General features: G+C 37.2%; 3 protein-coding genes across 5 annotated transcripts in view; 2 read left to right on the plus strand and 1 right to left on the minus strand.

Moving 5' to 3' along the window:
• The window catches only part of LOC109410022 (opsin, ultraviolet-sensitive), a 437,133-nt gene that overhangs the window by 262,327 nt on the left and 158,516 nt on the right, over positions 1-16,290 (minus strand). The gene's annotated exons all lie outside the window — the stretch shown is intronic.
• On the plus strand, positions 7,992-8,620 carry LOC115265356 (uncharacterized). The gene has a single exon (XM_029870057.2). The coding sequence runs from the start codon at positions 8,047-8,049 to the stop codon at positions 8,569-8,571; it is 525 nt and encodes a 174-aa protein (XP_029725917.1). The 5' UTR covers positions 7,992-8,046; the 3' UTR covers positions 8,572-8,620.
• Positions 8,935-16,290, plus strand: part of LOC134288590 (putative uncharacterized protein DDB_G0282133) — a 28,677-nt gene continuing 21,321 nt past the window's right edge. Inside the window, exon 1 of the mRNA XM_062853875.1 lies at positions 8,935-9,072. The gene's annotated coding sequence lies outside the window, so the exon portion shown is untranslated. The remainder of the gene's footprint in view (positions 9,073-16,290) is intronic.

Below are 16,290 nucleotides of genomic sequence, written 5' to 3' on the forward strand. Positions count from 1 at the left end.
ACAGCTACTGCAGTGCTACAATTCAGCAACAGGACAAACGTCAGTAATTTTCGCCACATTTTCTGTGCGAATTTTCTAGATCTCCTGGTACGAAGCCAAACTGCTGATATTCAAAACGAATGAAAAGGGAATGAAAATGCGGACCTCATATAGGAAAAAAGATAAAATATTGAAGTACAATTTGGGACGTATTCTGTTATTGTTATGTTTAATAACTTTTCTCAAACTAGCGACACCGAGTGTGTTGAAGTTCTGATCCGATCCCTTCGACAACAGATGGTAACAGTATTGCAAAGAAAAGAGATCAACTTCAATTTTCATTTCATCCTTCCACAAAATATGTGTTTGTACTAGTTAGAGGTGGGTCTCCAGTTAGCCTAGTGGTTAAGGCTATGGATCGCCAATCCGGAGACGGTGGGTTCAATTCCCGTAACGGTCGGGAAAATTTTCTCGACTCCCTGGGCATAGTGTATCATTGTACTGGCCTTACAATATACAAATTCATGCAACGGCAGGCAAAGAAAGCCCTTCAATTAATAACTGTGGAAGTGCTCAAAAACACTAAGTTGTGAAGCGAGGCAGGCCAAGTCCCAGTTGGGACATAGAGCCATAAAGAAGAAGAAGAAGAAGACTAGTTAGAGGTAGTGACTTCACGACTACACGTGAATATACTTAATATGGTTGATTTGTCAAAATATTGAGTAGCACAGATGAATGCCCTGTATGCACATTAGGCCTGTCCACCTTTTCAAAAATGTTCTCTGATTCTCAAGTCCACCCCCGTAATTTGATTGGCATCCTGAAGGAAGTAACTGGTCAAAATTTCAGCCAAATCCATTGAAATTAAGAGGTGCATCAAATCAATTTTGTGTTTTTCGACTATTTTTGAACTTTAAAAAATCATAACTACACTAAAACTTGCCAAAACTTAATTCTTTCGGTACAAATTGAAAGCTATACTTGTTTGCTACAAGTTCTTCGATGCCGGGGCCCGTGGCGTAGTGGCTACACGTTTGTTTCATAAGCAGATGGTCATGGGTTCGATCCCAGCCTCAGCACTTTCGTCAGTTGCTCTTTCCCCCTGAGAGCAGCTGACTCTAACCCTCTTCTGAGCCAATAGCTCAAATGGACCCGGATATTTGGACATTAGCGAACGGCAACCCATAATAGTCTCCCAATCGGACTGGAAGCAGGAACAACCAACAGCCACACATCAACATCCTCGAGCTCATCATTCCACCATGATAGAGTAGAAAGTGAAAGCAGCCCAACCCAACGGCCACCAGTTCGATGTAGTACAATTAGAAATAGAAAAAAATAGGCGCTGCACAAAGTGAATGTACAGCTTCCAATTGGAATCGTTCACGCAGCGCTTTAGTGGACAATAGAGCTGTAAATTAGGTTAAGTGATTGAAAAATAAAAAAAAAAGTTCTCCGAACAACGTATGCCAATAAAATTGTAGGAAAAATGTGTAATTATCGCATTTGTAATCAGAAAAACCTTAAAAAGTTAATTTTTTGATAGATTTCGTTCTGGAACACCCTAATATACGGCATCAGTTTGAATTTTCAAAACGGCATCATATTCTCCAATGTTTTTTGGTTATTTGCTTCTGTGACACCAATGCTGTAGGAGTTGAGCAAAAATTACTAAAATTCGTGAAAGCCAAATGTGGCCTAAAAACTAGCTTTTCGGGTGCAATCACGCTTGTGTGCAATAAAAAACTGCGCTCCGTGACTCTTGTAACATGTGTGCTGTTTTGATTGAGAATATAAAATTGGCCAAAAGTTATTTGCATATTCAATCCGCAGCAACAGAGCACATAGAATTTATGGTTTCCTTGTAAACTGACCATCTTATTCCTTATAGGTAAAAAAAAGTTGAACCATTTTTTAAATATTTCTTTTCGATATTTGACCACTCCACATAAACAATTTGCGATTTCAGCTCGGTTTGCGGTAACAGTTTGTGACATAGAATTAGGATGGGGATTTAGGGTGTGAACCTTATTTGTTTAACTTTTGGTTAAAATTTGACACTTTGATAGTTATTTGCCATCGAAAAGTTAAATAAATAACCACGACGGCGGCCCATTTGAAATTTAACAGACGAGTAGTAATTTGCAACAAAATACAGTACGCAGCCAAATCATTGCGAACAAAAAATAACTATCGAACTGTCAAGACTAACCCTGCTCGGGAGTAGGGTTATTTTCAAAATAACTATCGAAGTGTCAAATTTTAACTAAAAGTTAAACGAACAAGCGAAACGGTTCACAGCCTTAGAATAGGGAAGACGTGTCTTTCACGGGCATCGTAGCATTCATCTTGGTCCCACTAAGGTGACGTGAAACATCGTTCAAGTTGACGGCCTAATAGGGTAGCGGACCACTCGGGCAGCGGCCGGTATTTTGGGCACTCTTCGCTATAACTCAGTCAATTCTAAACCAATTTAGTTGAAATTTTGTACACGGCTAGATACTATACGTATCTCATCGTGTTCCAAAAATGTTGTCAAGTGGTTCAGAATTGGCTGAGTTATAGCAGAAAAGTGCCCAAAAAAGGACCCCTGCCGAGATGGTTCCACTTCCAGAATATCCAAGATAGCGTCTGAAAATTTAAAATGGCGATTGTTTTCTAGAGTTCAATCTCCGAAACTATGCAATTTTGATATATTGGGTAAGGTTTAGAAGTGCTGAAAGAAGCTGAGAAGTATGCTTTGTCTGATTTGGGAGGATTAAGAAGAAGAAGATTTCGAACATCATGTTCACATAAAATGTACCCAAAAAATAAAATCATTTATGTCAAGGTCATCATCATGTCACTTGAGTTTTGTATTTTAATACATGGAAAAGGCACCATTATTATCGCTAAGTGGAGTCATCCGGTTTTTATAAAAAAAAAATCTAGCAAATCATTAAGGCTCAAGCAACCGTCATCATTTTTCGGAAACAGAAAAGCAGTTTTTTCGCTGTAAATCAAAACAATGACCACGAAAATGGATTCACTGTATTCTATTCCTCATGAGGAATACAGTGAATCCATTTTCGTTGCATTTTTTTTTTTTTTGATTTGCACGAAAAAACTACTTCCAAATGTTTGATGATGACGATGATTTCAATGACGAATGGTTCAACGTTAAGAGAAAACTTTGTTTTCTACTTATTTTCGGCTTCTTTTGAAACAGATTCACAATAGTTCGAAATATTTTGTTTTGCAAGTTTTTAAGAACTCTTGTTGGAAGCATTATAATGCCGATCAGTTCTGAAAATAAGCAAAGGATAGGTAATTTATGTGGTTTTCATAAGTATTATTTTGAAAGTAAATATTTTAATTCAGCAAGCACTGATACAACATCACCGAATTAGAAGAATCCGGTGAAAATCCTGGTTGGTGGTGGATTGCCTTTCGTAAGCTATACGGTACACCGGGGCAAGTTGAAACGGGTTGAATAAGATAAAACAGCGGGTTAACATGATGTTACATACACATAATGAATAATTTGAATGTCTTAAAACATTGTGTTTGAGTCATATAATTTTTTAGTAAAGAAAAAATTTCCAAATTGTATTGAAATCTTGTTCAAAACTACGCGTTTCATCATGCCCCAACCGTTTCAATTTGCCCCGGTGTACCTTATTCAGAAAAGTTTTAGAATGAAAACTTGCAGGATTGTCAAAATTCGTGTCATGGCTCGTCGACTGAGTATAAAATGAGGCCCAGGACCGTAAAAGATTTTTCAGGCCTGTTTTGGAGAAAGAACTTCTCCAAGAATATTGTAAGAATGCTAGAATACAGATAAGTATGACATGTTTCAGTTGATTTGATATGACTACTATTTCTTAGAACTTATTATAGGTCGGACTCGATTATCCGGAGTCGGGTTCTGGCGCTTCTCTAAGTAATATCTCGCGAACGGAATGCTGTAAGAAGCTGAAATTATGACTGATTACTAATCAAAGTTGATTTGACAAAATGTCAAAATTTCAGCTTTATAGATCATTCCGTTCCCCAGATATATGTTTGAGAAGCATCCAAACCCGACTCCGGATAATCGAGTCCGACCTGTATTGAAAACAAAAAAATAATCTTCAGAATATGTAGTAGGTAATTACAGTCAGGTTTTTTACGGGGATACATATCGCGTTAAAAAACCGCGTAAAAAAACCGCGTTAATTCAAAAATCGGCGTAAAAATAAACCGCGGTAATTCAAAAATCCGCGTAAATGAAAACCATGATTAATAACTTCCCATGTAACCAGTAAGCATTTAAAATAGCATTCCTTCAGCATTATAGTAGCCTTTACGACAAGGCGTTTAATGTGCTACCTTACAGCAGGTTTTGGCAAAATAACGGGCTGTCTTAGTGCTATCCCTTCAGGAACGTCGTGACGAAATGTCAAAGAAGCGTAACGCCTCGTCGAGCAAAATAACAAAAATAGATTGACGTCCGCTTCTCGTTCTCTCAGCTTGCTTCCCCACTTCATCGTCCTTCCATATTCCAGTCGGTGCTAGGTGGTACTTTTTTGCTGATTTCTGTAGTGATGTAGGTTTGAACTTACGATCCGGAGATTGATTAATCATACCTGCTTCTGATTCTGTTGCTCCTGATCCACGATGATAAAGCTGTTCCGGTGGCGTGCGTTGATTTAATCGCCAATATAAAGAATGATTCGATAACAGCTGACAACATCTAAAACTTGTTTTCATTGAGATATTTCATTGTGGTAGAGCATTACGATCCCACTGATTAAATTTCTGTGGAATATGATTCTTTCTTCCCTCTTTCAAACAATCCTATGATCCACCAAAGCATCCACCTATTCCGACGAAATGACAAATAATTGGTGATTTTTTGATGGACAAGTTCCAAATCCAATCCAGCTGCAGTAATGTTTTCTTTGGTGCTTTTGGATGAGTAGGGGAAAATGAAGAAACAAATAAGATGCACAAATTTGTAAACAGAAGCATAGGCTCTGTAAGAGAGAGACAAAATGCGTAACATATCTCCCAACCTTTTTGCTCCTAGCATTTAAAGAGCAGTTGAAAAGCATTCTGTATGCTCCCAAGTGAAACCACTTCAAGCAGTTGAAATGCTAATTAACAGCCAAAAGCTTTTGAGCAGCACAGCTTATGCTAACTCAAGGCAGCTATGCATTCGAACTGCTTATGTAGGGCAGCAAGCAGTTTAAATGCGTAATACGGGCTCATATACAGCTTATTCAAATGCTTAGTGGTTACCTGGGCTTTAACACAATAATTTCCTTCTTGATTTTACATATATAAAAAATTGAGCTCTAGCTAGGAAGCAAAATGTGTCGTGTTGTAGGTTTAAAGTTTTTATGAACATTGATGACGTCAAACCCGACATCAACCTATCATTAGACTGGCCCAAATACAAAAATGTCGAAAAATTCCACGGGGCACCCTCTAGAATCGTGCCTTTGGTTGAGAAGAATAACCTGTGAAAGATTCAGATCAATAGGTTAAAAACTGAGCTGGCGCAAATGAGTTGAAGGTTTGTATGGGATGTTCAGTTATGGGAAATTGGATGACCTTCAGTCTCTCTTTCAGCAGGCCGGTTTGGCGAGTTCGATTAGGCTCAGAATTTAAAGAATGGTAGTTGAGACCCTAAGGAACATCTTTGTAGAAGACCATATCATGATAAAATTTAATTTAGTTACGGTTTCAGCTAACGAGAGCAGGGTGAGGACATCTTCCCCCTTGTCTTCCCCAGTTTACTCTCGGTTGTTATATACAGCACATGTTTGTCGGTCGAAGCATGTGTGCACATCATAGGCAGCGATGTAATTCTTCATTGTCTCGATACCCATCCACGTGCGTGAGCAATGGAAATGATGAAGGGCAACATAGCCGCCTATGATGTAGTGTGCAGGTTTCGAACGGCAAACACGTGCTGCATGTAACAACCGAGATTAAAAGGGAAATGTCCTCACTCTGCTTTCGTTAGCTGAAACCGTAACTAAATTTAGTTTTATCATAGTATGGTCTTCTACAAAGTTGTTCCTTAGGTTCTCAACCACCATTCTTTCAATTCTGAGCCAAATTGAACTCGCCTAACCGGCATGCCGTTTAAGAGACTGGAGGTCATCCAATTTCCCATATATTTCAACTGAATATCCCAAACAAACCTTCAACTCATTTGCGCCAGCTCATTTTTTAACCGATTGAGCTGAATCTTTCACAGATTGTTCTTTTCATACAAAATCCAGATTCTAGAGGGTGTCCCGTGAATTTCGAAAACTTTTCTTACTTCTTATACAAATTTGGGCCGGTCTACCTATCATTCACCTATTTTTATTTTGGCCACCAAACCCAACATGGACCCAATACTTGTTCAATGTTGATCCAACAGTGGCTCCACATTCGATAAAAATTGACCCGACTTTGACCCGACATTCGATATTTTTTCAGTTTGGCAAAATTTTGCAAGGTGTTTCGTGTTTTGTGCCCAGCTACTCATTCGAGTGACAATGTAATTGACAAGGATTCGCATCTCATATGATAGGTGCTCTGATTGAATGAAATCGATTTAAACATGGATAGAAAGTAGAAAAATTAATGAGATGAAATTTTGCAACACTGTTTGAATCGGTTCGTTTTTAAGGCTCCAACTCACAGGTGTCGCATAAGTGTTGAAGTACAGGCAGTCAATCATGTTCATTTAATAGTTAAAGGTCACACGGCATTCTTAGAAAATTATGGGATATTCCAGGTAATCCTAAAAGTTCTGGAATTCAGTTTTTTTCTATGGCTACGACAGTAGTTTCTCAAGCGAAAAATAGTAACCTGGGTTTAAATCAACAATTATTCCAAAATAGTTTTGAAATATTCCACATCAGCCAATTGAATAGTCAGGAGATTTACTGGATATAATAGCTTTGTACAATGAAAAAAGTTACCGGTATACTCGTAGACTTCAGGATGTAATCTCAAGAACGGTTTGGATGTCCTTAGACATCTCAACAGATCTAATGCAGTCAATTGAACTTTGAGATGTCCAGTAAGTCATGGTATTTTACAAGTCGTGGCTTTGTATTATGAATGAAGTTACCGTTACACCCGTAGACTTTAGGATCTTATCTCCAGAACAGTTTGGATGACCTAGGATATCCCGACTGATCTGAAACTATCTATTGAACTTTCAAAAGACTTACTGGACACGATAGACTACAAATCGTAGTTTTGTATGATGAAAGAAGTTACCGTTACAGCCATAGACTTTAGGATCTAAACTCAAGAACAGTTTGGATGACTTAGGATATCCAGAAAAATACTCTGCATCATATTCTACCGTTTTTATACTGTTAAGCACCATAACTACAGAAATATGTAGAAAAACTCAGTAATAATGCTTGGAAAAATCCACGTAAATGAAAACCGCGTTAATTAAAAAATCCGCGTAAATAACCTGACTGTATTTTACCGCATAAAGAAATTTAAATGGCTCTCGTAGAAAAAAAAAACGAATCCAATGAAAGGATTAAAGAAACAGTGTGTAATAGGCTGAGAATTACATAAGTTCGATTAATCCACTAAAATTAATCAATGTTGTGAAACTCACATACATTACATCACAGCTTTACTGGTTGATTCTCATTCCGCCACCGATCTGGATAAATCAAGTTCTTCTGCTTTCTCTGCAATATGACTCACCGCTATTCATGTTCTTCCGTGGAAGCCAACGTACGGATTGATGCACACAGATTCAATATCAAAACAAAAAATAAAAATACCCGGCACCTGATAGTCGCTACGCGCCGCCCAAAGGGGATTCCCCAACAGCACACCATCACACACCGTGTGTATCGGAACACGAGCGCCCTATCGCGACACAGTAAATCGTGTACGGAGCGTAGCCGTATAACCGTATAAACGCGTCCACCCGAGCGTACAGAGCAGCAACCAGCACATACACCACCGTGCAAACGCCGTTCATAAAAGCAATTTACCACCCGGTCAAGCCACTCAGTCGATTAGTTGAAGTTCGTCGAAGACAAGAGAGAAAAAAGCCCTCGTTTCAATATGGCTGGACAAAATCTGATCGGTTCGATTCCGGAGTTCTACGGTTCGGTCGACGACTGGAACGTGTACCAGGAACGGTTGGAACAGTTCTTTGAAGTGAATGATATCGCCGACGCGAAACGGGTCGCCCTGCTGATCAGTGTCATTGGGGGTGAATCGTACAAAACCCTTCGGGACCTGTGCCATCCGGTGCTGCCCAAGAACAAGACCTTCGATGAACTGTGCACCCTGCTGCGGAAGCAGTACACCCCACAGGTGGCCATTTTCCGGGAACGAACGAACTTCTACAACGCGCGCCAAGAGCCCCATGAAAACGTGACTCAGTGGTACGGGCGGTTGAAGAAGCTCTCGGTGGACTGCAAGTTCGGTGAGAATCTGGAAGCGATTCTGCTGGATAAGTTTGTGACCGGGTTGAGGAGTGGCCAGATTATGGACCGGCTGTGTGAGGAAAATGAAACGCTCAAGCTGGAGACGGCGCTGGAGCTGGCCGTGAACAAGGAGTGCGCTATCAATGCATCGAGCTAGAATGTGATAAGGGGGGCTTTGGCGCGCGGGGATTTAATGAGAGATTGAATGTGCGAGGAAAAACCAGAGAGGATTGAAGAGCTTTAAGTATTAAACGCATAGAAAGCGTATGTGTGCAAGAGTGTGTATTTATTACCTTAGCATCTAAGGTTACTGCTGTTAGATAAGAAGCTTAATTAAATCCAGACTTGTAGTTAAATAAATGAAATAACATCAAACCGAAATGAACAAAACATGTCTTGATGGTCTTTTCTGGGAAAATGAAGTGAAAGAATATCCTCTCTAGTCGTAAGCAATGCTTCTGGGACTGTCAGTCAATCTTGTGCCGGTGAGTGTGAACAGAGCAGCAGCAGAAAGAAAAATCTGTCGAAAAAATAATGTTGACTCTTTTAAGTGGGGAAGCTGAAATAAAAAAAAAATCAATTACGAGTATAGAGTGACATCATGAACAAGGCAGCTGGAGTGGATTGATTTTCATTTTGTTTCTGTTGAGGCTTTCTGGTGAGTTTTTTTTATTTCTTCTCTTTTTTCGTTTCTTTTCTTTTATTGACACTCATCTTTGAAAACGGGATTTGCAAACAACAGTTAAGAACAGAAATTTAAAGTTTTTAGATCAGTTTACAGCTTGTTTTTGTTATTATTTTGGAGACCCTAATGCATTTTAGACCCTTGGTGTTTAAATCCTAAATAACCACAGGTATACCTCGATTTAGTGGCCATTTAAATTTTCGAAATGTCTATAAAATCGAAGCAAACTTTTTTATTATATTTTTATTTAAATTGTATACCAAAATGTACCGAAACATATAAAAAGTGCATGAAAACAAAATTTTCGGTAAAAGGCTCGGAGTTTTGGCATATATTAGTAATTCTCGCTAAATAACGAATAAACCATTACATATCTCGATTGCTAGCTACGATCGAAGTATTTTGTCTCAAAAATATGTACAGGGGATGACCAAAATGTTTGGGATAGGCAACTTTTTTTTCTCTCACAAAAAAGTTCAACATGCTGTAACTTTTTATGGAGTGCATCAAATATTCTCAAATTTTGACTGTTTGTCAACCTATTCTATGTGCATCATTGGTACAAATTTAAGCTCGATTGATTAATCTTTCGCGAAGTTATAACCGTTCTGGTAAAACACTATGTTTTAGACTACTAATTTATGAGCTGTCATATCTCGGAGACCAGTGAACCAAATTTAATGAAATTTTGAACTTTTATCCACAATATATCCATGCTTCAAAATCATTTAAAACATGGGTACTTTTTAAACGTTGAAAAAAGTTATGATGGATTGACTCTTTTTGGATCTTTTTCGATAAAATGCATTTTTTTACATCAATGTCATAAAATTGTATTTTTGATATCCAAAGATTTTCTACTTCTGTTCATAAGATATCTATAAAAATATATACTAGAGCCTATTTGGATTAAAGGAAGAACACATTTAGTAATTTTTGTACAGTATAGTAAATTTGACTCATTTTCCTCTAAATGGATGAAAATGTCAAACCATCATAACTTTTTTCTTAGTTTAAAAAGTATATATGTTCTGATGAATGTTCAAGCACTATTATATTGTTGATAATCGCTCAAAATTTCATTTAATTCGGTTTACTGGTCTCCGAGATATGACAGTTCAAAAATTGATAGTCTTAAAAATAGTGTTTTACCAGATCGGTTATAACTTCGCGAAAGATTAACCAATCAAGCTCAAATTTGTACCACTAATGCACATATAACAGGTTAATAAACAGTCAAAATTTGAGAATATTCGATGCACTCTATGAAAAGTTACACTATGTTGAACTTTTTTGTGAAAGAAAAAAAGTTGCCTATCCCAAACACTTTGGCCACCCCCTGTATGCTTGAATCAAAAGACAATATTTTGAGCAATAGGCATACACAACAACGTTACATATTTGCATAAATGTAAAAAAAAATAGAATAACTCCAGAAATTCCGCCAGGGATCTCTTCTGAAATTCCGTCGGAAATTTACAGATTCGTGACAAGCACTTGAAAGATCGCGGCTACTGATTGTGCTGTATTTGCCGAACGATCTTTCTGTACGAGCTCGGTCCCCTAATGTTGCAACTTTGTAAAAGTAAGTGAATCCAGAATTTTTAACTTTATTACGACGGTCTCCGAAGAAAACTTCCCAAATCAAATCATCACGTTATAGATTATTTCAGAAATTTTTTTTTATGTGTTCCTCCAGAAGTATCACAAAAACTTCTTTCACAAAATATGGCATGAATTGCTTCACCGATTCCTCCAAGATTTATTACTAATTATTGCAGAGATTGTTCAAGAAAATCGCACAAGGATTACTACAGAAATTCCTCTGAATATTGATTCAAAAACGAAAACATAATTTTCGTTTGGAGAATCTATTGTAGATTTCTTTGGAAAATAATCTTCCAAAAAATTCTTTAGGATTTTTTTTCTATAGTTTTCAATCAAACATTCTTTCACGGATTCCTACAAAAATGCTTCCATGGATTAATTCGGTAATTGTTTTAAGAGATTTGCTACGAAATTTCTCCTATTCTACAAAGAATTATTTTTAAGCATCTTGCATGATTTACTTCTGAAAATCCTCCTGTTAAAAAAAAATTTTCATGAATTTGAGCATAAATTTCTCCAGGGATTCTTTCGAAAATTCGTTCAGAGATTGCTTCCAAAATTTCTTCAGGAATTCTCTAGAAATTCTTTTGATAAAACTTTCAACGATGCCTTCAGAAAAAAATCCAAAGATTTTCAGAAAATATTTCAACAGTTTCTAAAAATATACTTAAAATGCTTGGGTTACTTATGAAATTCTCCCAAAGATTTCACCAGAAATTCCCACAGTAACTTCCAATTTCTGCAGAAATTCCCCTAGAGATTTCTCCGGAAGTTTCAAAAAGAGTTTTATAAGAAAATTGTGTATGAGTTACTGCAGGAATTCTTCCAGGGATTTCTTTAGAAAATCCTTCAGAGATATACCCTATTTTTTCGGGACGTTTCTACATTTTTTTCCAAAAAATCCTTCGGTTATTCCTTTGATCATTTTCTCAAACGATCTTCCAAGAATTTATTCCAAAACTTTCTCCGGAGCTTGCTTTAGAAATTGCTGAAAGAAGTTTGTTAGGAAACTTTGAGGAAATGTTTGACGAATGGGCAGTTTGCATGCATCCGCCAAAAATGTTATTGCTGAGGGATCTATAAAAGATATCGCCAGAGAATCACCCCATGGGAGCATGTACTCCGATCATCGTGAGCATCGACAAAGCGAAATATATAAAGGGGGATTAGGGGCATAATGGACACCCCTGTTTTTGCCGAAACTGTTCACTTTTATGTTAGACTTCCAATGCATAAGGGTAAAGGAACAATTTATTGTTCTATTTTTCAAATGTACATTTTATATTCCTCCAAAATAACCAAAACATTATTGAAATATAAATATGTAATATACTCATATGGTGAAATTCCTATAATTTCGAAGCAGCAGCAAATAAGGTATTACGAGTGTTTAAGTGTGTTCACCATTAAAACAAGTGAATTGTTACCTTATCTACATGTATACGAAGATTTAGCAATGGATGAAGTATTTTATTTTTCATGAGAATTTACTCAAAATAGCAATTTTAATGTTGTAGTCGATTCGGGGCGAAATGAACACTGGCAATTACCTATGGATGTATGCGCATTGCATACCATTAGGCGTTTTAGAGGATTTGAAAAAAAAATCAATCCGATTATTTTAGCCTACATTTTTTTTAATTTAACTTTGATGTTATGTGAACTCGTCCAAAATGGAGTATTATATATGTGGTATTGATCTCTGTAGGCAAATTACTTAAATGGTAGATGTAATCAAAGAATTAGCATAAAATATGCAGGGGTGTCCATTATGCCCCGATGGGTGTCCATTTCGTCTAGTAGCTTTCCTGCCAAAAGACATACTGCCTGCTGTAAATGATTGAAATACTTAAGAAACAAGCTAAAGTTATAAGCCACCTGATAGTATGTTAAGTTTTTCTCTGTTGTACAGGCCTAACGTACTTACTCATTTGCTTAGGGTGTCCATTATGCCCCTAATCCCCCTATATAAAATATGAATTCCGAAAGGGAAGTTTGAGATTAAGGGAAATACATAAAACTAAGTATGTCATGAGGTATGCTGTGGCGTAATATGGGTGATCCACAAAACAATTTATGGATATGAAGTGAGCCACAAGTTAATTATCTTAAAACGGCAAAAGGTTATTGCGACCATAACAAATTGCAAATGCTCCAAAGAAAATCAAAAAGCACTGCCTTAAAAATGAACATATGTTCCATTAAAGTGTGCAATTAATAATTGAAAACGCTCCATACTTCATAGAAAATGTACCGGTAAAACATAAATTTTTCTCAATACATTGTCACCAATAAATAAATTCTGTACCTAGACAAATAAAACATCGTTAAAAGAGAAACTATGCAAATGTATCACTTAAGATTTATCAAGATAAGCAAATATAATCGAAAGACAAAAAGTAGTTGTATAAAATGACTAAGACAAAGTTCTGTACAAAAGTTTCTCCTACTATTTTGAATAAGCCTTCATTTGAAAAAAAAAAAAAAAAACTGACCACAAGAGGTACAATCCTTTATTCAGCTCCTAAACATCTAATTTTGATGATTTTAGCTGATTTGATTAATATGCGCTCAATCAGCAATCAATTAAATTTATTTATTGTGTAAAAATAAAATAAAAACACTTTCGTGAGCTTATTTTTACCATTAGATGCGTCTATTTCCAGAAGAGATGTTTGGGAATGTATAAATTAATCTGTGGGAAAATTGGGAATTGAACTCGGACCTCCTGATTTATAGTCATTCTCCTTAGCAGCTATACCACACAGAATTGTATATGTACATATCCTCGAAAACAAGAGCATTACTTGTTGTGTCTGAATAGTCAAAAACATAAGTTGAATTCTGGAGTCTTTATTGAGGCTGAAGAAGCGAAGTGGACTTCACGATAACATGCTTGGGTCAGCTGTCAAAAATTATTGATTATAGGGTGAACAACAGATGATTAATTCTGCATGTTGGTTTATGTTTTAAAGCTGGTTACCTAGATCAATAATATGTTATTCAATTTGGAATTCAGCCATCAATGTATTGCTGATTAAAGAGGTTGAACAAGCCATGCTTCAGACCAATATTCAGCTGTCATTGTGTTCAGTCATTGACACCATTAAACAGCTGTTGTTCAGCTCATACTATAACTGTTCAGCATTCGTTGTTGCTTGGGGCTGTTATGAGGGTTGCTTACTTCTCGTCCATTACCAAAGCACAGAGATTTGAGGTTGATCACTGACTGTAATACAATACTAACGTAAATAATCCTCCAACGGTCCAAAGCTGTCCTGGTCTCATCCTTGCCACAGCTGATGTATGGGGAAAGAATGGTTGATTGGAGTTACAGATTAATGGCACAAATGTCCCAAATGGAGGAGAACTTGCCTCTGGAGCCGACCTACTGATACAGATATAGACAACATCACAGGAAGATGGGAGTTATTAGGAGTTGGGTAAAGGCCACAAGATACGTTTAGTCAACGTTCTGGCACCGAAGTTTCAAAACAGTATGCAGGAAAGAGTTCACCAAATTGTTCGAATTCAGTTACATTGGAGACAACATTTTTGACTTCTATCTGCGTCTCCCGGACATCCAGCTGCAGTATCTTCCAAAATATACGGAAATATCGCGAAAATGCAGACGGATTTAGACACCTTGATAGGGGAAAGACAAACTAGTACAAACGTAAAATGGTTCCATATATTGTGGCCTCATCCAAAACAACAAAGCCGCTCGTGATGAAAGCGTGTATTGATTTGTTTAATAAGAGCTCTTGAATGTCAAGTTTGAGTCATTTCAATTGATGAACGCAAATATTCCACTTTTCCGGACATGATTGATCGGTTGAGGTGTTAATTAAGGATGAAGATTAAATGAAGTTAAGCAAATTTGATTGGGACAGTGTCAGATAAATAAAACCGACAGGGGATGCTGGCGACCTTTCAATTATCGCTCTTAATTAGGTCGAGTTTTTATGGTTTTTATCCACACCTCTCGAAAGTGGGAAGTTTTTGTGGCGATGCACATTGAAATTAAAGTAAAAGTTAAAGCAGCACCTATTCATGATTGAATCTTTAAAATCAAATGTGTTTTAAGAGTTTTTGAATTTGATATGTCTGACACTAATAAATGTTATGTATCCAACGAGTTGAACAAAAGTGAAGAATGTAGACATTGCTATCACTACAGGCAACTGCGGTTTTATGGCGCATAACAAGAAGCTTTTCCCGATGGCATTTTCCATTTTCCCTACCACTCCCATGCCAATTTTCTCCTCAAAGCCCAGCTATTGAAGCGTGAGGTGTGAGAACCATAAAATGACAGGTATTGAAAACTCTACCCGGAACGGACTGATTGCCATTGACTGCCGAAGGACATCAGTCGCATCGGGTGCCTGTGCTAACGATGAGAGGCTTAAAGATGTCAATGATTTTCAATTACTCTGTCGGTGTCAATCGTTGATTGAATCGGACAGTATGGTTATTTCTGGGGCTCACCTGTTACGATTGGTGGGCAGGAGATTAACATAAATTTAAAAATAAATAATTAAAATTAAGCAAGATGACCACGAAAACTAAACCTGTTTGTGATGGCAAGCAGGTATGTTAGATGCCATTACGGCGGTATGGTTTTTTGAGGTAAAGTTGCATATATTTTTGATAAAGTGCTTGAAATAATATCTGCTAGAACGTCATTTTGCAACACAACCAGAATTTTATATAGATTATGTGAACCTTCTTCGTAAACCGAAATATTGATTCAATAATCACATCGAAGGCATTTTACGTATTGTAGCTCTATTGGTTCCGATACGCCTTTCTAGGTCAATGAACAGACGATATTTCCTACTCTCTTCCTCTTGTTCGATGGTTGCAGTCTGGAACTCTAAGACCAACCTGATATAGAGGCGAATGAAACGTTCAAGCTCAAGCCTACAGTAAACTCTAAAACATAATGTTGTAAAAACCTTGGCCAATTGACCCCGACGTGTGTTGAACAAAAACACCAGATCAGACTCTTCTTGTGTAACCCTTTCCTTCTCACAACTTTGAAAAACTATTTCTATGCCGGAAAGCCACAAAACTATTACAAATAAGCTTAACTTTTCGAAATTCATAAAAAAAGGTTGTTTCTATATAGTGCATGACGCGATCCGTGGAGAAGCCTGAGGTTAATTGGTGTGCTTGATGGTCTACTGTATGAAGGGCAGAAATAGTGGACGCGCTACATACTTAACGATGCGGTATCAGGTATCAATAGGTCGGCACCAAAGGCCAGCTTTTGGATGTTTTTTTTTAAGTTTTTCTCTTTCAGTTTTTCTATGGAAGTAATTAAAAGTTCCTCCAAAGATTTCTTCAAGAGATTTTTCTGCAATTCCTATTTGAATTAACACTGATGATGCTCCAGGCACATAATCAGGTATTTCTCCAAGAGTCCTGAAGAGGTTCTCCCTGGAGTTTCTCCTGAAATTGCGCACAGAGTTCTTCCAGAGATTCTTTCACTAACTCTTCTAAATTTCTAAAAGAATCCCTTGAGGAAATTCTTCAAAAGTTTGTTCAGAAAGTTCCTCCAAGAAGACTTCCTCGGACTCA

The sequence above is a fragment of the Aedes albopictus genome, chromosome 2 (assembly GCF_035046485.1).
Source record: "Aedes albopictus strain Foshan chromosome 2, AalbF5, whole genome shotgun sequence".
In the NCBI taxonomy this organism is placed as follows: domain Eukaryota; kingdom Metazoa; phylum Arthropoda; class Insecta; order Diptera; family Culicidae; genus Aedes; species Aedes albopictus.

Excerpts from the sequence above, each read along its gene's own strand:
- LOC115265356 (XM_029870057.2), top strand. The coding sequence starts at position 8,047 with ATGGCTGGACAAAATCTGATCGGTTCGATTCCGGAGTTCTACGGTTCG.